Below are 15,967 nucleotides of genomic sequence, written 5' to 3' on the forward strand. Positions count from 1 at the left end.
CTCAACAATGACTCCTCAGAAGCCAGGCTGCCAGGTTCCACCTGTCTATGTGAGGGCAGCAGAATGGACCCTGAGAAAGAAGGTCGGTCTGGGCCGGAAGGATCCAAGGAGGTTCTATTGCCAGGTTCTTCAGGATGGAGAACCACGGTCTCCTTGGCCAATAAGGAGCGATCAAGATGAGGATCGTATTCTCCCCTTGCAACTTCCTCAAAACTGCCGGAATCAGGACCGGAGGGGGGAAGGCATAGCACCTTGAAAATGCCCAATTCTGGGCGAGTGCGTCTATTCCTAGCGCTCCGTCCCATCTGTTTAGGGAGAAGAAAAGCCCTGTCTTGGTATTGTGTTTCGAGGCAAAGAGGTCTATGCATGGTGTTCCCCATCTCTGAACAATCATGTTGAATACCTCCTGTTTTAAGATCCAATTGCCTTCCTTCAGAGTTGTTCGGCTGAGGAAATCCGCTGTCTGGTTCTGATCTCCCTTCAAGTGAGTTGCAGACAGGGACAATATATTGAGTTCGGCCCACTTTAGGATAGCTTCTGCCAGAAGCCATAGGGAGCAACTTCTTGTACCCCCCTGCCTGTTGATGTAGGCTACTGTTGGAGAATTGTCCGAACGGATTCTCACATGTTGTCCCTGAAGTTCCCCCTGAAAGGCTCTGAGCGCTAGTTCTACTGCTCTCAGTTCCCTCCAGTTGGAGGATCTTAGAGCGTCCTCTTTCCTCCAGGTCCCCTGGACCCACTTGGGACCCAAGTATGCTCCCCAACCTGAACCGCTGGCATCTGTTGTGACTGTTTTGGTCACTGGCAGGATCCACTCGAGACCTTGGGACAGATTTGCACCCTTTCTCCACCACCAGAGTGACCTTTTGACCTGATTTGGGATGGAGATTAAGACATCCAAGGAGGTCTGACTGTGGTCCCAAACCTTCAGAATAAATAACTGAAGAGGACGAAAGTGCAGTCCCGCCCAATGTACTGCCGGAAGTGTGGATGTTAGTAATCCCAACCCTGACATGGCCTCCCTGACTGAAACCTGACTGTTGCTTTGCAACCGCAACATGGTCTTGTCCACCTTTAGGACCTTTTCGGAGGGAAGAAAGACCCTTTGGATCGTTGAGTCCACCACATAACCCAGGAAGGTGACTCTCTGGGCTGGGACTAAACTGGACTTTTCTAGGTTCAGAAGCCATCCCAATTTCTCCAGGATGTCTCTTGCTACCTGAAGATCTTGAACCAACTGATCCGCTGAAGGTGCAAACAGGAGAAGATCGTCTAGATATGCGACTATCGAAAGACCTTTGAGACGCAGAAAGGCCAGAACTTCCACCATCACCTTTGTGAAGATTCAGGGAGAAGATGATAGCCCAAAGGGGAGAGCTTTGAACTGCCAATGCACTACCCGATTCCCAGTCCTTACTGCTAGCCTCAGATATTTTTGATGATCCTCGGCTATGGGAATATGCAGATATGCATCCTTTAGATCGATCGATGCCATGAAGCAGTTTGGCGGGAGTAACGCTCTGACCGAATAGATCGAATCCATTCTGAATCTCCTGTACTTGACGGAGACATTCAGAGGCTTCAGATTCAGGATGAGCCTGAATTTCCCTGATGGGTTGCGGACCACAAAGATGTGGGAGTAAAAGCCTCTGCTTGTCTCCGGACCTGGCACCTGGGCAATCACCTCCTGCTCTTCCAATTCCTGTAGAGAAGATAGAAGGGCGGAGGCTTTCTCCCCGCATATTGGTAGGTTGGTAATCAGAAATTTGAGAGGTGGGGGATTTGAGAACTCCAACCTGTAGCCCCGTCTGATGATCCCCAAAAAAATTGACACTGTTACCGTGTCACTGGGCCTTTTTGGGCTGTTCAGGAGGGCGAAAAATCGCCGCCCCACGCCCTTTCCCTTTAGGTCCCCAGAACTTCTTTTGTTGACCTGCTTTAGGGGTCTCAGATTTCCTCGGAAACTGAAATTTTCTTTTTGTCTGTTGCCCAAATTTTCTTTTAAGGGGAAAAGCCTTCTTTTTATCAGCCGTCCTGTCCAGGACGGCTTCCAGACCAGGCCCAAATAATAAATCTCCGGTAAGCGGTATGCCACAGAGTTTTATCTTAGACGCACTGTCCCCCTGCCATGTCTTAAGCCACAAGGCTCTCCTGGCTGAATTGGTCAGGGCTGAAGATCTGGCGGACATGCGTACTGATTCGGCCGAGGCATCTGCCAGATAGGCCACCCCCTTAAGGAGTGTGGGAAAAGAAGCAAGGATAACATCCTTTTCTGTATTAGCCTCGATATGCGCCTTGATTTGCGTGAGCCAAAACTCCATATTACGGGCCACTACCGTGGCTGCCATGGCGGGTTTAAGATTTGTCTGTGATGATTCCCAGGACTTTTTCAAAAGGGAATCCATCCTCTTATCCATGGGGTCAGAGAGTACCCCCATATCCTCGAAGGCCAGATCTGTATTTCTGGATACCTGAGAAAATGCTGCGTCTAGTTTTGGGGTTTTATTCCAAACTAAACTATCTTCATTTGCAAAGGGAAACCTCCTTTTTAGTGCATTAGAGAAAAAAGGTTTCCTTTCTGGGTCCTGCCATTCTTTTTTAATGGCATTGACCAACACATCATGGACTGGAAAAACTTTCTTTTTCTGTTCCTCCAGACCTTTATACATTTGGTCATGTAATGACAAAACTTTCCTTTCCTCCTGGATACCTAGAGTGGTGTGGATGGCATCTAAAAGTTCCTCCACATCCTCTAGAGAAAGTTTGTATCTTGAGGCTTTGGAGGACTCACCGTCCAACGCCTCTATATCTGATTCCTCCTGGGAATCAGAAATGGCGCTACCCGCTTCTTCCTCAATTTCCTCCGCTAGACCCTCCGGTTTCTCACCACTACTAGGGAGAAAATCCGTGGGATTAGGTGAAACAACCTGCTGTGCTGGTGGGACACTGCTTTGGGGCTGGGGCAGTTGAAAGGAGGAAAAAAGAGCTTGAAAGGACTGAAAGGTACTAGAAAGCTCCTTAACTGACGCCGCTAGATCTGCTCCCTGTTCTGCTGTCTGTTCTCTTAATACATCCCCAATACAACGCTTACAGAGCGTTTTCAACCAGGTTTCCCCTAGTGTTGATCTGCACACAGGGCACTTCCTTTTAGAGCCATGGGCTGATTTGCTTGAGGCTTTCTGAAAGAGAATTAAACAAGAGACAGCAGCACATTAGCTGGGGCCCACCAGCAATAACACAGGGATCACCAGGAGTGCCCCCCAGGACCAACCACCACCAGGGTCCCAGAAACTCCCATCCCTACCGACCACCAGGAAGGGAACACCCGTGGAGCTAATAGGGTATAGGCAAGTGAACACCACCCCAGGGTTCACTTACCTGCGGCTGGCTGGCGCTTTCTTCGGATGGAGCGGTCCTCGAGACCTCTGTCTCTGACATTGTGCTCAGCGGAATGGTGGTCTGCTGTCTCCTCTGCTGACGCTTCAGACTGGAGAGACTGCACCAGCCAGCGTGCGTGGTCCGCTTTCCTAGGCCGCGTCCGGAACCGGAAGACGCGGCCTCGTGTGGCTGCCCGCCCCCAACCGGAACTGACGTTTCTCCGGACCAGCGCGCTCCAAGCTGGCTGCAAAGCAGGGGGGCCTGAGGTAGCCCACAGCGCCACCCTAGGCGGAAACGGCAACGGACCTCCCAGCTTACTCTTTTCCCCAAAGAGACGCTGGGACGCACATGCGGCGCTGCAGGTGACGACACACTAGCCGGCCTGAGCGCCAAATTCAAAATAAAAAAGGTAACTTTTTAGGCAGAAGAACTCCATCTTCTAAAATTTGCCCAATAAGCCTCAGCTTCCCCAGCCATCGGCTCCTGGTTCCACAGCGGTGTCTCCCCACCGGAGGAAACACCATAACTGAAGGGCCAGTGGGAGGATGAGGCTTAAATCTCTGATTGAAGGCGGTGTTTCCTGAGAGGGGAGGAGCCGGGATCTCTCTAAGGTGGCTGTCCTGAAAGACGATCCAGGGAAATTTAAGTGCTTCTAAAAGCCTAAGGTTTTTATCTTAATGCATTAAGAAAAAATCTTCTATGCACCATTGGCTTTTACTGCTGTCAATTTAATTCTGTGGCAAAAGGATATGCAATTAGCGGACCTCCAGCTGTTGTAGAACTACAAGTCCCATGAGCAGGGCTTTTTTTCTCAGAAAATAGGTGCAGGGACTCCTCCTGTCTGAGTTACCCCTTGATTCCACCCCCTACCCACCTCTGAGCAACATCCCTTGGTTCCACCCCCTACCTACCTCCTAGTACTTCCCCTTTAATACAGAATACAGAACCAAGTATCATTTTGTGGTGTTGAGTATATTGTATGAAATTTGTTAATAACAAGAAAGGCATAAAATAGATCAAGCAACAATGGACACCCCAGTAACAATAGATCCACTACAGCAACAATGGAGTCCCAACAGCCAGCATCAATAGACCCTCCAGCATCCAGTGACATTAGACCCCTCCCTTAACAGTAGATCCCTCCCAGCAATGATTGACCCACCTGCAGCATAAGACCCACCCCTAGCAACAATAGATCCCCCACCAGCAACAGTAGACCCCCCCTGAAATATCATATCCCCTCTAGCAACAATAAACCCCCCCCCCCGAAATATCAGATCCCCTCTAGCAACAATAGATTCCCCAGTAACCAACATCAATAGATTCTCCAGCAGTCAACCGTAGATTCCCCACGAGCAACAGAAGAACTCCCCAGCAACAATAGGCCCTCTTGCTTTGCAAAAATAGATCCTCTCCAGCAACAATAGGTTCCCCAGCAGCCATCATCAATAGACCCTCCAGCAGACCCTCCAGCACACCCCGGCACCCCTTGCTATTGATTACATACATTCAGTTCTGGAGGTGCCGGAACTGCGTTCCACCGCGTTCCAGCTGAAAAAAAGCCCTGCCCATGAGGCATAGCAAGACTCTGACAGCCACAATCATGACACCCAGAGGCAGAAGCACAGGGCCGGATTAACAATGGGGCTGATGGAGCTGCAGCTCCAGGCCCCTTTCTCAAGATAGGCCCATTTGCCCAAAAAAAAAAAAAAAAAAAAAATTTTTTTTCTAAGATCGAATTTGGGGGGTTGTAGCTCGATGACCAGAGGTCACAGAAACCCTACATTTGGGGGTAGGCATGGGAAGAGCTACCCCACAACTGGTTAAAATATGGGACGGCTATCATTTATGGTTCCGGAGATACGGGCCTTCTTGCACAGCCTGTCAGAAGCTACATTCAGAGCGGCCAATATAAATACAAGCTGACACACTACAGCAAACTGATAGGATCACAGGGCTTATAATAATTATTTGTATATTACTCATGGTAATTAACCCCTTGCCACCCAGGCCAATTCTGACACTTCTCTACTACATGTAAAAATCATCATTTGTTTTTTGCTAGAAAATTACTCTATGGTGGTCTTTGCACTTTTTATGTTGCAGGGTAGAGAGCTGCACTATTCTGGCTAAAATGAGAATTGCAATTTTTTGCTTAGAAGATAGATCACGATTCTCTCACGATTGTTGCGGCGTAACATCATCTTTCACATTAAAAAAAAAAAAAAAATGGGCTAACTTCACTGTTTTGTTTTTATGGTTTTTATTATTCATTGAAGTGGGAAAATGCAGTGTGACATAACATATTGCAGCAATAGCCATTGTATTCCCTAGAGTCTCTGCTAAAATATATATAATGTTTGGCAGTTCCAAGTAATTTTCTAGCAAATAATATTGCTTTCTAACTTAAGAAACAAGTGTTGGACTTTAAGTGGTTACATTTAGTTACAATGTTAGTTAGTTACAATGTTTCATTTTGTTTACAAACTTGGCAGACTGCCCAGATGTGTTCTTTACACACAGAAGTGTATCCCTTTGATCTAAGAAGGAAGTGTCAGTTACAATGTTTCCTGTTAAAAACTTGGCAGACTGTCCAGATATTTTCTTTTGACAGCTGAAAGTCTCTCCACTTGTTATATGAAAGAATCAGAAAACTCTGCATTGAAGATCGTCAGGGGGGTTGAATCGAGATCACAATTTTTTTAACGATTAATTGTGCAGCTCTAGCACGGTATTTGCGCAGCAATTTTTCAAACATGTTTTTTTGGAAAAAAATGTTTCATTCATTAGAAAAACAGTTAGTTAGTTAAGTTAGCACAATTTTTTTTGGTATCCTAAGCAATGCTTTACATTTTTTTAGGTTACATGTTTAGAGTTACAGAGGAGGTCTAGTACTAGAATTATTGTTCTCGCTCTAATGATCGTGGCGTATGTAACCTGTGTGTATCTGGCTCTGATACTACCAGTGCCTACCCAGCCACTGACTAGTATCTCTCCCCAGCCTGTCCCCACACACCCTCTCACCTGCTGACCTGTGGATGGGGGAATCACTCCTGCAGTGTTATTGTGTTCTGCCAGTGCGTACAATGATCAGTGTTGCTAACTTTAGCTGGCAGCACTGATTGTTTTAAGAAAAAAAAACAGGCTGGTTGTACTCAAGTTGATTAATAGATTGACTTGTGTAAAACCAGCTAGCCCATACATAGATTGACTATGGCTGGTCTCTGCATAATTGGCGTAATTTCAATCCATGTATGACCCGCTTAACCACTACTCAGTCCCTAAATATCCTTCCACTCCTGTACATAGTGCTCACTGTCATACTCTCCACACTCCTCTCCTGTACATAGTGCCCACTGTCATACTCTCCACACTTCTCTCCTATATATAGTACCCACTGTCATACCCTACACACTCCTCTCCTGTACATAGTGCCCACTGTCATACCCTCCACACTCTTCTCCTATACATAGCGCCCACTGTCATACCCTTCACACTTCTCTCCTGTACATAGTGCCTGCTGTCATACACTTCTCTCCTGTACTTAGTGCCCACTGTCGCACCCTCCACACTCCTCTCCTGTACATACTGCTCACAGTCATACCCTCCACACTCCTCTCCTATACATAGTGCCCACTGTCATACCCTCCACACTCCTCTCCTATACATAGTGTTCACTGTCATACCCTCCACACTCCTCTCCTATACATAGAGCCCACTATCATACCGTCTACATTCCTCTCCTGTACATAATGCCCACTGTCATACCCTCTACACTCCTCTCCTGTACATACTGCCCCATCATACACTCCACACTTCTCTCTGGTACGTACTACCCTCTGTCATACCCCCTCACTCTTCCTGTACATACTGCCCATTGTCATACCCTTCACACTCCTCTCCTGTACATAGTGCTTTTTTCCGTACCCTTTGTACTCCTCTCCTGTACATAGTGCCCACTGTTAGACCCTCCACATTCCTCTCCCTCACCTGCACATACTTCCCACTTATATACCGTCCATACTCCTCCCCTATGTCGCTTACCCACAAAAACAGTTCTTTAAAATTATACTGAATATCCTCAATGTTACCAGCTCTAGAATGGACACACTTTTGTAAGTTCAACTAAAGGAAATATCAGTTCTCATATTTGTTCTGCCCCATTATTAGTACTCCTTTAATTTTGTGATTACTACTGTGATGTGTAGAGGAACATCAGGGATCTCAGCTACTCTAAATATAGCACTTATATAAAAAAGTGGCCCTGAAAATATTTTTTAAATGTTGGCAACTGTGCACTTAGGCACTGCCCAAGGGCCACCGTCCACCGGGTCAGTAGGGGGCCCCATGAGAGGCTCCTGGGATCCTGTGATAATAAAGCGGTAGTAAACTTTCCTGACATTACTACTTTTTAGAGGCCCTGGGGTAGGTTATGCCACAATGTACAAGTATGCACAGCATATTAGCACATTAGTGTACACTTCAATTTTCAGACTGAGCCCTCCAGTGCTGCGCTGTGATGAATCAGGCGGGGCCTGGACACTTCCATCTTCACCCGGTCTTCCTTCTGGGTTCTGTGCCTTTGGTCACTTGCCTTGGCTGGGCTGCGTTCATGTCATTCCCACACATTTATTTATTATTTATTACACCCCATTCACACCTCCGCGACAAAACGCCCGACGCCGGCCGCTCGTGCCGCTGGAGGGGAGAATTCCCATTGCTGTCTATGAGATGGTTCACATCTCATAGACGCCGTACACCTGCGGCATGAAAAAAAGTCCCGGACCCTTTTTTTCAGGCGTCATTGGCGTTCGGCCATACAAAGCAATAGGAAGGATTTGTAAAAAAAAAGTTACACTATTCGTGGCAAAATACGCCGCGTACGCGGCGTTACTTGTCGCGGAGGTGTGAATGCAGCCTAAAAGGCCCCACCAAAATCCTCAGCACCAGGCCCATGATGTTCTTAATCTGGCCCTGCAGAAGCATGGTGGGATTTGTAGTTTTGCAACAGCTGGAGGTCCGCTAATAGCATATCCCTGGCCTAGGGGATGGGACTGAGCTTTGCTACCCGTGTCTAAGGATGCCCACACGAGTGCCCCATAGGAAGCAGCTTCTCACAAAGAGGTGGAGTCAGGAGTGCCAGAGGGGGAACCCAGAAGAGAAGTATTGTGGCTGATCTGTGCGAAACATTTGCACAGAGCAGGTAAGTATGACATGTTTATTATTTAAAGAAAAAAGTTTAAAGTCATTTGAAATGGTAAAGGAACTTTGCTAACTACTTAAAGGGGTTGTAAAGGTTTCTTTGTATGAATTTCTCACTTCCTGTTCCTCCTCAGTAAGCTGTTCTGGCTGACTAACTCCCAGCCAGATGATGGGGCAAGCTTACCGAGGAGAAACAGGAAGTGAGAAATCCAGACAAAGAAAAAAAACATTTAGAAGGGAAATCGAAGGAAAAGTGAACCAAAAATGCACAAGCTTAAAAAGAACCTATTTAGAAAATAAAAACAAACCTTTATAACCCCTTGGTGTTTACAAGTTAAAATAATTTTGTTTTGCTAGAAAATTACTTTTCACCCCCAAACATTATATATATTTTCATACACCCTACAGAATAAAAATTACGATTGCTGCAATACTTTAGGTCACACCGTATTTGCGCAACAGTCTTACAAGCAACATTTTTGGGGACATTTTGTTTTTTAATTAAAAACCCAAAACAGCAGCAAAGTTATCCCTGTTTTTTTTATACTGTGAAAGATACTGTTACGCCAAATAAATTGATACCCAACCTGTCATGCTTCAAAATTGCTCCGGCTCATGGAATGGCGACAAGCCCTTAAAAATCTCCATAGGCAAGGTTTAAATATATCTGCAGGTTACCAGTTTTGTGTTACAGAGGAGGTTGAGTGCTAAAATTATTGCTCTCGCTCTAACAATCTCCGTTTTTATATGCGGGCACGACTTTGGGTTACTTTTATTCCTATTACAAGGGATGTAAACATCCCTTGTAATATACTTTTTTTCCCCCCCTCCTTTAAGACTATTGGGCGGAAGTGACATTTGACGTCACTTCCGCCATCCAATGGTGTGGACCTGAGTGAGTGGGGGCCATCTTTCCCTCACTCGGCATCCAGCCTATCAGGGGAGAGGACCCAATAGTCTCCGTCACTACCGACGGCTCCGGTGAGCGGTGCAGACAACAGGAGTGCAGCAGGCCCTCCCCCGCCCCCGATAAAAGTGATCCCATGGGGAATCTGCCACGGAGACCACTTTTAACTGAAGACGGACTGCCTGCTGTTGAAGAGGCTATCGGGGTTATGGCAGCTTGCTACTGCCAAAACAACGGTACTCCACTTCAAACAGCCGATTGTACAACCGCGGTGGGAAGTCCTTAAGTGGTTAAAATAACAAACATGTTACACTTACCTGCTCTGTGCAATGGTTTTCCACAGAGCAGCATTGATCCTCCTCTTCCGCCGTTCATTATGGGAGCACTCATGCATCCTCGCCCCCGATACCTGCCCCCCGCTCCCTCATCACTGGCTTTGATTGACAGCAGGAGCCAAAAGCCAATGGCTCCTGCTGCTGTATCCAAGCCAATGAGGAGCAAGAGAGCCAAGAGAACCTGGCTCTCGTACACATCGCTCAATTAAAATGTTTGGAATTCCAATCATTTTCAAATTTCCAAAGAGAAATGGGAGAATAGAAAATAAAGAAATAAAATAGAAAAGAATAGAACAGAAAATAAAAAAAAGACTATAATATAAATGGAATAGAATAAAATAGAGAATATAACCAGCTTATAAAATTTGAATAGAAAAGGAAATATAATTAAAAAAACAATAGCATAAAATAGAAGTATAACCATTACCCAAAATTCAAATATAATCAATTTGAATAGAAAAGAATAGAAAACAGAATGAATAGAAAAGAATAGATTAGAACAGGAACATGATTATATTCTTTCTGTTCTATTCTGTTGTTTTCTATACTAAATTGATTCTATTTGAATTTTGGGAAATGGTTATAGTCTATTTTTTTCTGTTTATTCCAATAATTTTAAATTTATTCTATTTGAGTTTCGGAAGATGGTTATGTTCTTTCTATTCAGTTTTTCTATACTATTGTTATGTCCTATTGTATTCAAATTGATTCTATTTGAATCTTAAGAAATGGTTATATTCTTTTCTATTTTATGTGTATACACCGCTCCTAAAGCGCCCCTGCCCATTGAAATCAATGGACAGTGCCTGCAAAGCGCTTCGGCACTGGCGCCTTTGAACCCTTTATTTGGCCGCTAGTGGGGGTTAAATGTACCTCTAAAATGACAGTAAAGTGCAGCTAAAACAAGCAGTGCTTTAACGCCGATGCCCCAGCACTGTCAGTGGGAAAGGGCTCTTGGTACATCTCATTATACATCACATCTGTAGATGGACTAGGCGCAGGAATGGGCAGGGGCTGTGTATCCTATGCAATCTATCATGCCATAAAACAGCTAGAGCAGGGGCAGCCCAGAGCACGTGTAACAGGGATGCTGGGGATGCCATCCTTCAGCACACTGAACACTGTGACTCAGTTCTTGCTCTGTGCAGCCTGAGATATGGATAGGAGGGGGAGGCATTCCAACTGGAGTTGGTGGATCCAAGACTCCCAGTGTGAGGAATTCATTTGTGCACATCAGCACTCAGCAGCCACTGAAAACTAGAACTCTCGTGTCAGGAAGAGGAGCTGCCCCTCCCCTGAGCACTGCCAGGCTGGACGGGCTGCCCTATGCTCACAAATCAGTTCTGGATGGACACACACCTATGCTCAGAACACTAGTGCTGGATGGACACAAACAAGAAGAGAATGAGGGAGGGGAGAACTCTGGCACTTCGGCGTCCCCACCTCTGCAGGCGCCTGGGTGCAATGCACCCTGTCTGGGATCAGCCCTGCCAATGATTCCTACTACCTCAGCACAGCCTGTGAGAGAGGAGAGAGAAGACAGGGCCGCTACAGACAGGTACAGCTCTGGATAGAGTGGGGACTCAGTGAGGTGAGGCAAGGTAAGGTTAGTGCAATACTGCCATCTAAAAAATGCTTACCCTAAAGCAAGAATGCATTAGGGTAAAACATTTTTAGGCTTTGGAACTACATTAAAGTAAAAACAGTCTAATATGTAGGCATATGTTCTGCTGTATAGGCTCACGTTTACCATAATAATGTAGGTCAGTACAGCAAAATGTGATAATTCCATTTTAAAAAGATGCTGGTTTGGTGGTCAGCATCTTTATATATCTCTCAGGAGAGAGACTTGTAGAGCTACCATCCAACTGCTGTTTTCAAAACAAAGGGTAAAGAGATCACATCAGATTGTAATGTGTATGGCCAGCTTAACTGCCTATTAAATAACAGATGTTATATACAGTCTGAGTCTGTTGTAAAATATACTGCATCTCAAAAAGAGAATAGTGTAAAAGCATTATATACATTTTATTATTTATATAAAAATACTAAATTTGCGAGTAACGGTTACCCAGTTCTTCTTCCATTGTAGATCCGGCATTTTGGCTGGAAACTCCAAGAACTCTGTTGAAGAGTATTGAGAAAGCACTACCCCAGACACCTGAAAGAAAGCAAAGTTTTTGTTGAGGCACAATTGTTAAATCTGTTTCATGCATATAATTTAGGTTATAGGAAAGAAATATTGGTTTGTATATAATTTCTTAATTTATTATAGTTATAACCAAAACCAAATTTGTATAAAAATGTGATTCTTATATTATTTTTTATTCCGGTAAATATGAAATAGCGCAAATTTGTATTCATATTTTAGTTGGCATGTGAAACTTTTGGCGCCCTTTTATATTTTCATTCTCTTTCTTAGCAGCTGTTGTAAAGAACTTGTTTGCAGATCTAAATTGCTCAAGCTTAACCACTAAAAGGACCGCCCCACACAGATTAGGACGGTGCCATTGCCGGGAAATGCTGTCGTTTTGACATGCGATTTGACATGTCAAAACGCATATCAAAACGCACCAGTGTGAACCAGGGCTTAGTATCCCATTAGTCCACCACGATGTGGCAGTCCCGCTAAAAATGGTGATGGCCATTACTAGTAAAAAAAATTAAAATGAAAATCCATAAATCTATACCATAGTTTGTAGACACTATAAAACTTTCCGCAATCCAATCAATATTCACTTATAAATTTGTTTTTTTATCATAGATGTATTTTAAATGAGACACAGAATATCAACCAAAAATCCAGAAAAAATGGTACTTGGTGGAGAAACCCTTGTTGGCAAGCACAGAGGTAAGACGTTTCTTGTACTTCGCGACCAGGTTTGCACACATCTCAGGAGGGATTTTGGTCCACTCTTTACAGATCTTCTCTAAATACTTAAAGTGGTTGTAAAAGGCACTTCCATGCAGGAAGATAAAAAGCCTTCTGTGTTCAGCAGCCCCTCTAACATTTACCTGGGGTCCCTCTCTGTCTCTGCCATCCGAAATTCTCTCTCATGATTGGCTGAGACACAGCAGCGGCGCCCCTAGCTGCCACTGCTGTCATTTAAAGTCAGTTTCATCTTCAGTGTTCTGGCTGAGGGAAGAAATGTTCTCATCCAAGATTTTACAATACATTGTCCCATCCATTGGCTCCTTAATGCGGCAAAGTCGGCCTGTACAGCCCCAAAGTATAATGTTTCCACCTCAGTGCTTGACTGTAGGCAGGGCCGGATTTCCCACAAGGCCAACAAGGCCAGGCCTCGGGGCGGCACTGTGTGCAGGGGCGGCGGAGGAGACAAGTAATTTTTTAGCGGTGCGTACCGTGCAGCGGCAGAGAGAGACTCTTTCATTGCCTGCACTGCTGTTACAACTTTCGCCCTTACTTACCATTCCCGGTGACATGCGACGGTGGCAAGTGACACGCTCAGGGCTCCCACTCATTCTGCTTTATGGTGAGTTGAACTATTTCATTTTATATTACAATGTAATGATAGAAATTATGCATTTCAATCATCCTGACACCATAACAACCATGGTGCCGGAATGATTGAAGCACTAACACCAGTCATTGTCTGCGAAAAATGGCTTACCCCCCCCTTGCGGGGGCCCCCCACCCATGTGATGATGGGGGGGGGGCGGCATTGAAGGACCCGGCCTTGGGGCGGCAAAGGGAGTAAATCCGGGCCTGACTGTAGGGGTGGTGTTCTTGAGGTCATAGTCAGCATTTCTCTTCCTCCAAAATACGGCGAGTCCCCCTCCTCAAGAAGGCACATATACAATAATACCAGTGAACATATAAATGATTCAGAGAAGGATTGGGAGAAAGTGCTGTGGTCAGATAAGACCAAAACCGAGCTCTTTGGCATTAACTCGACTTGCTGTGTTTGGGGGAAGAAAAATGCTGACTATGACCCTAAGACCACCATTCCTACAGTGAAGCACGGAGGTGGAAACATTATGCTTTGGGGGCGTTTCTCTGCTAAGGGTACAGGCCGACTTTGTTGCATTGAGGGGCCAATGGACACGGTCATGTATTGTAAAATCTTGGATGAGAACCTTCTTCCCTCCACCAGAACACTGAAGATGGGTCGTGGAAGGGTCTTCCAGCATGACAATGACCCAAAACATACCGCCAAGGCAACAAATGAGTGGCTCAAGAAGAAGCACATTAAGGTAATGGAGTGGCCTAGTCAGTCTCCAGACCTTAAGCCTATAGAAAATGTATGGAGGGAGCTAAAACTTTGATTTGCCAAGAAACCTTAAGGATTTAAAGAAGATCTGTAAAGAAGAGTGGACCAAAATCCCTCCTGAGATGTGTGCAAACCTGATCACCAACTACAAGATACGTCTTAACTCTGTGCTTGCTAACAAGGGTTTATCCACCAAGTACCATGTCATGTTTTGCTTAGGGATCAAATACTTAGTTTACTCGCTGAACTGCAACTTAATTTATAGCATTTGTTTTAATGCGTTTTTTTTTTCTGGATTTTTGGTTGAAATTGTGTCTCTATCATATAAAATACACATATGATACAAATTATTGACCCTTCATTTCTTTGTAAGCGAGCAAACTTACAAAATCTGCAGGGGATCAAATAATAATTTTCACCACAGTAAGTCAAACCAGTCCTCATCGAAGGGCTTTGTCCAAGGTTTTAGACCTATAATATGAGTTTAAAAGCAGGTAGCTTCTGCTGTACTGTTTTTTTTTTCCAGATAGTTTAGTGCTCTGGGAATCCTCTCATGTTCGAAATGGCTTTGTGCAAAACAGTTGTATACATATAGTAAACTGGCATAAAACCTCAGTTTAAAATGTATTCAGAAATTGAGGCAAAAAAATATTTTGTCTCGCTCTATATCCACTTCCAGACCTTAGGTGTTTTTCAGATTTGGTGTTTGCAAGACTAAAACAGTTTTTTCTGCTAGAAAATTACTTAAAACCCCCAAACATTATATATTTTTTTTCTAACATCCTAGAGAATAAAATAGTGGTCATTCCAATACTTTTTGTCACACCGTATTTGCGCAGCGGTCTTACAAGCGCACTTTTTTTGGAAAAAATTCACTTTTTTGAATTAAAAAATAAGACAACAATAAATTTGGCCCAATTTTTTTATATATTGTGAAAGATAATGTTAAAAATTGCACCCGCTCGTGGCATGGCGTCAAACTTTTACCCTTAAAAATCTCGATAGGCGATGTTTAAAAAATTCTAGAGATTGCATTTTTTGAGCTACAGAGTAGGCCTAGGGCTTGAATTATTGCTCTCGCTCTAACGATCGCGGCGATACCTCACTTGTGTGATTTGAACACGTTTTCATATGCGGGCGCTACTCGCGTATGCGTTCGCTTCTGCGCGCAAGCTCGTCGGGACGGGGCGCTTTAAAAAAAATTTTTTTTGGTTTTCTTATTTTTATTTATTTTATTACTTTTTACACTGAAAAAAAAAAATTGATCACTTTTATTCCTATTATAAGGAATGTAAACATCCCTTGTAATAGAAAAAAACATGATAGGTCCTCTTAAATATGAGATCTGGGGTCAAAAAGACCTCAGATCTCATATTTAGACTAAAATGCAAAAAAATAAAATAAAATTTGAAACTGTCATTTTTTCAAATGACAAAAAAATAATTTCTCTCTTTAAGAGGCTGGGCAGGACTGACGTTTTGACGTCACTTCCGCCCAGCAGAGCTATGGGGACGGGCGAAGGAGATTTTTCCTTCAGTCTCGTCCCCAGTCACCAGCCGAACGGTCCCGATCTCCTCCGCCGCTACCGACGGCTCAGGTAAGCGGCAGAGGGCGCGGGAGAGCGGCGGGAGGGGGGCCCTCTCCCGCCACCGATAACGGCGATCTTGCGCAAATCCGGCCCAGAGACCGCCGTTATCGTGTACCGGACCGCGCACACTAAAGATCGATACCTCGGTTGTGGCAGCAGCTGCTGCCGTTACCGAGATATCAATCTTTAAAAAGAGGACGTACATCGTCGTGCGCAGGTCTTGAAGTGGTTAAAGTCGACAGGCAACATTGAAAAAGCTCTTTATGTTAGAATCGTAAGGCTTTATATTTTTTTGCTTGTAAATTTATTTTAAATACAAAAAAAA

General features: G+C 44.6%; 1 protein-coding gene across 3 annotated transcripts in view; it reads right to left on the bottom strand.

Moving 5' to 3' along the window:
* The window catches only part of PLA2G4A (phospholipase A2 group IVA), a 227,098-nt gene that overhangs the window by 40,961 nt on the left and 170,170 nt on the right, over positions 1–15,967 (bottom strand). For all 3 annotated transcript variants that reach the window (XM_040359755.1, XM_040359754.1, XM_040359753.1), the window contains one exon: positions 11,894–11,983. In XM_040359755.1, coding sequence (XP_040215689.1) covers positions 11,894–11,983 — 90 coding nt within the window. The remainder of the gene's footprint in view (positions 1–11,893; positions 11,984–15,967) is intronic.

The sequence above is a fragment of the Rana temporaria genome, chromosome 7 (assembly GCF_905171775.1).
Source record: "Rana temporaria chromosome 7, aRanTem1.1, whole genome shotgun sequence".
Classification (NCBI taxonomy): Eukaryota; Metazoa; Chordata; class Amphibia; order Anura; family Ranidae; genus Rana; species Rana temporaria.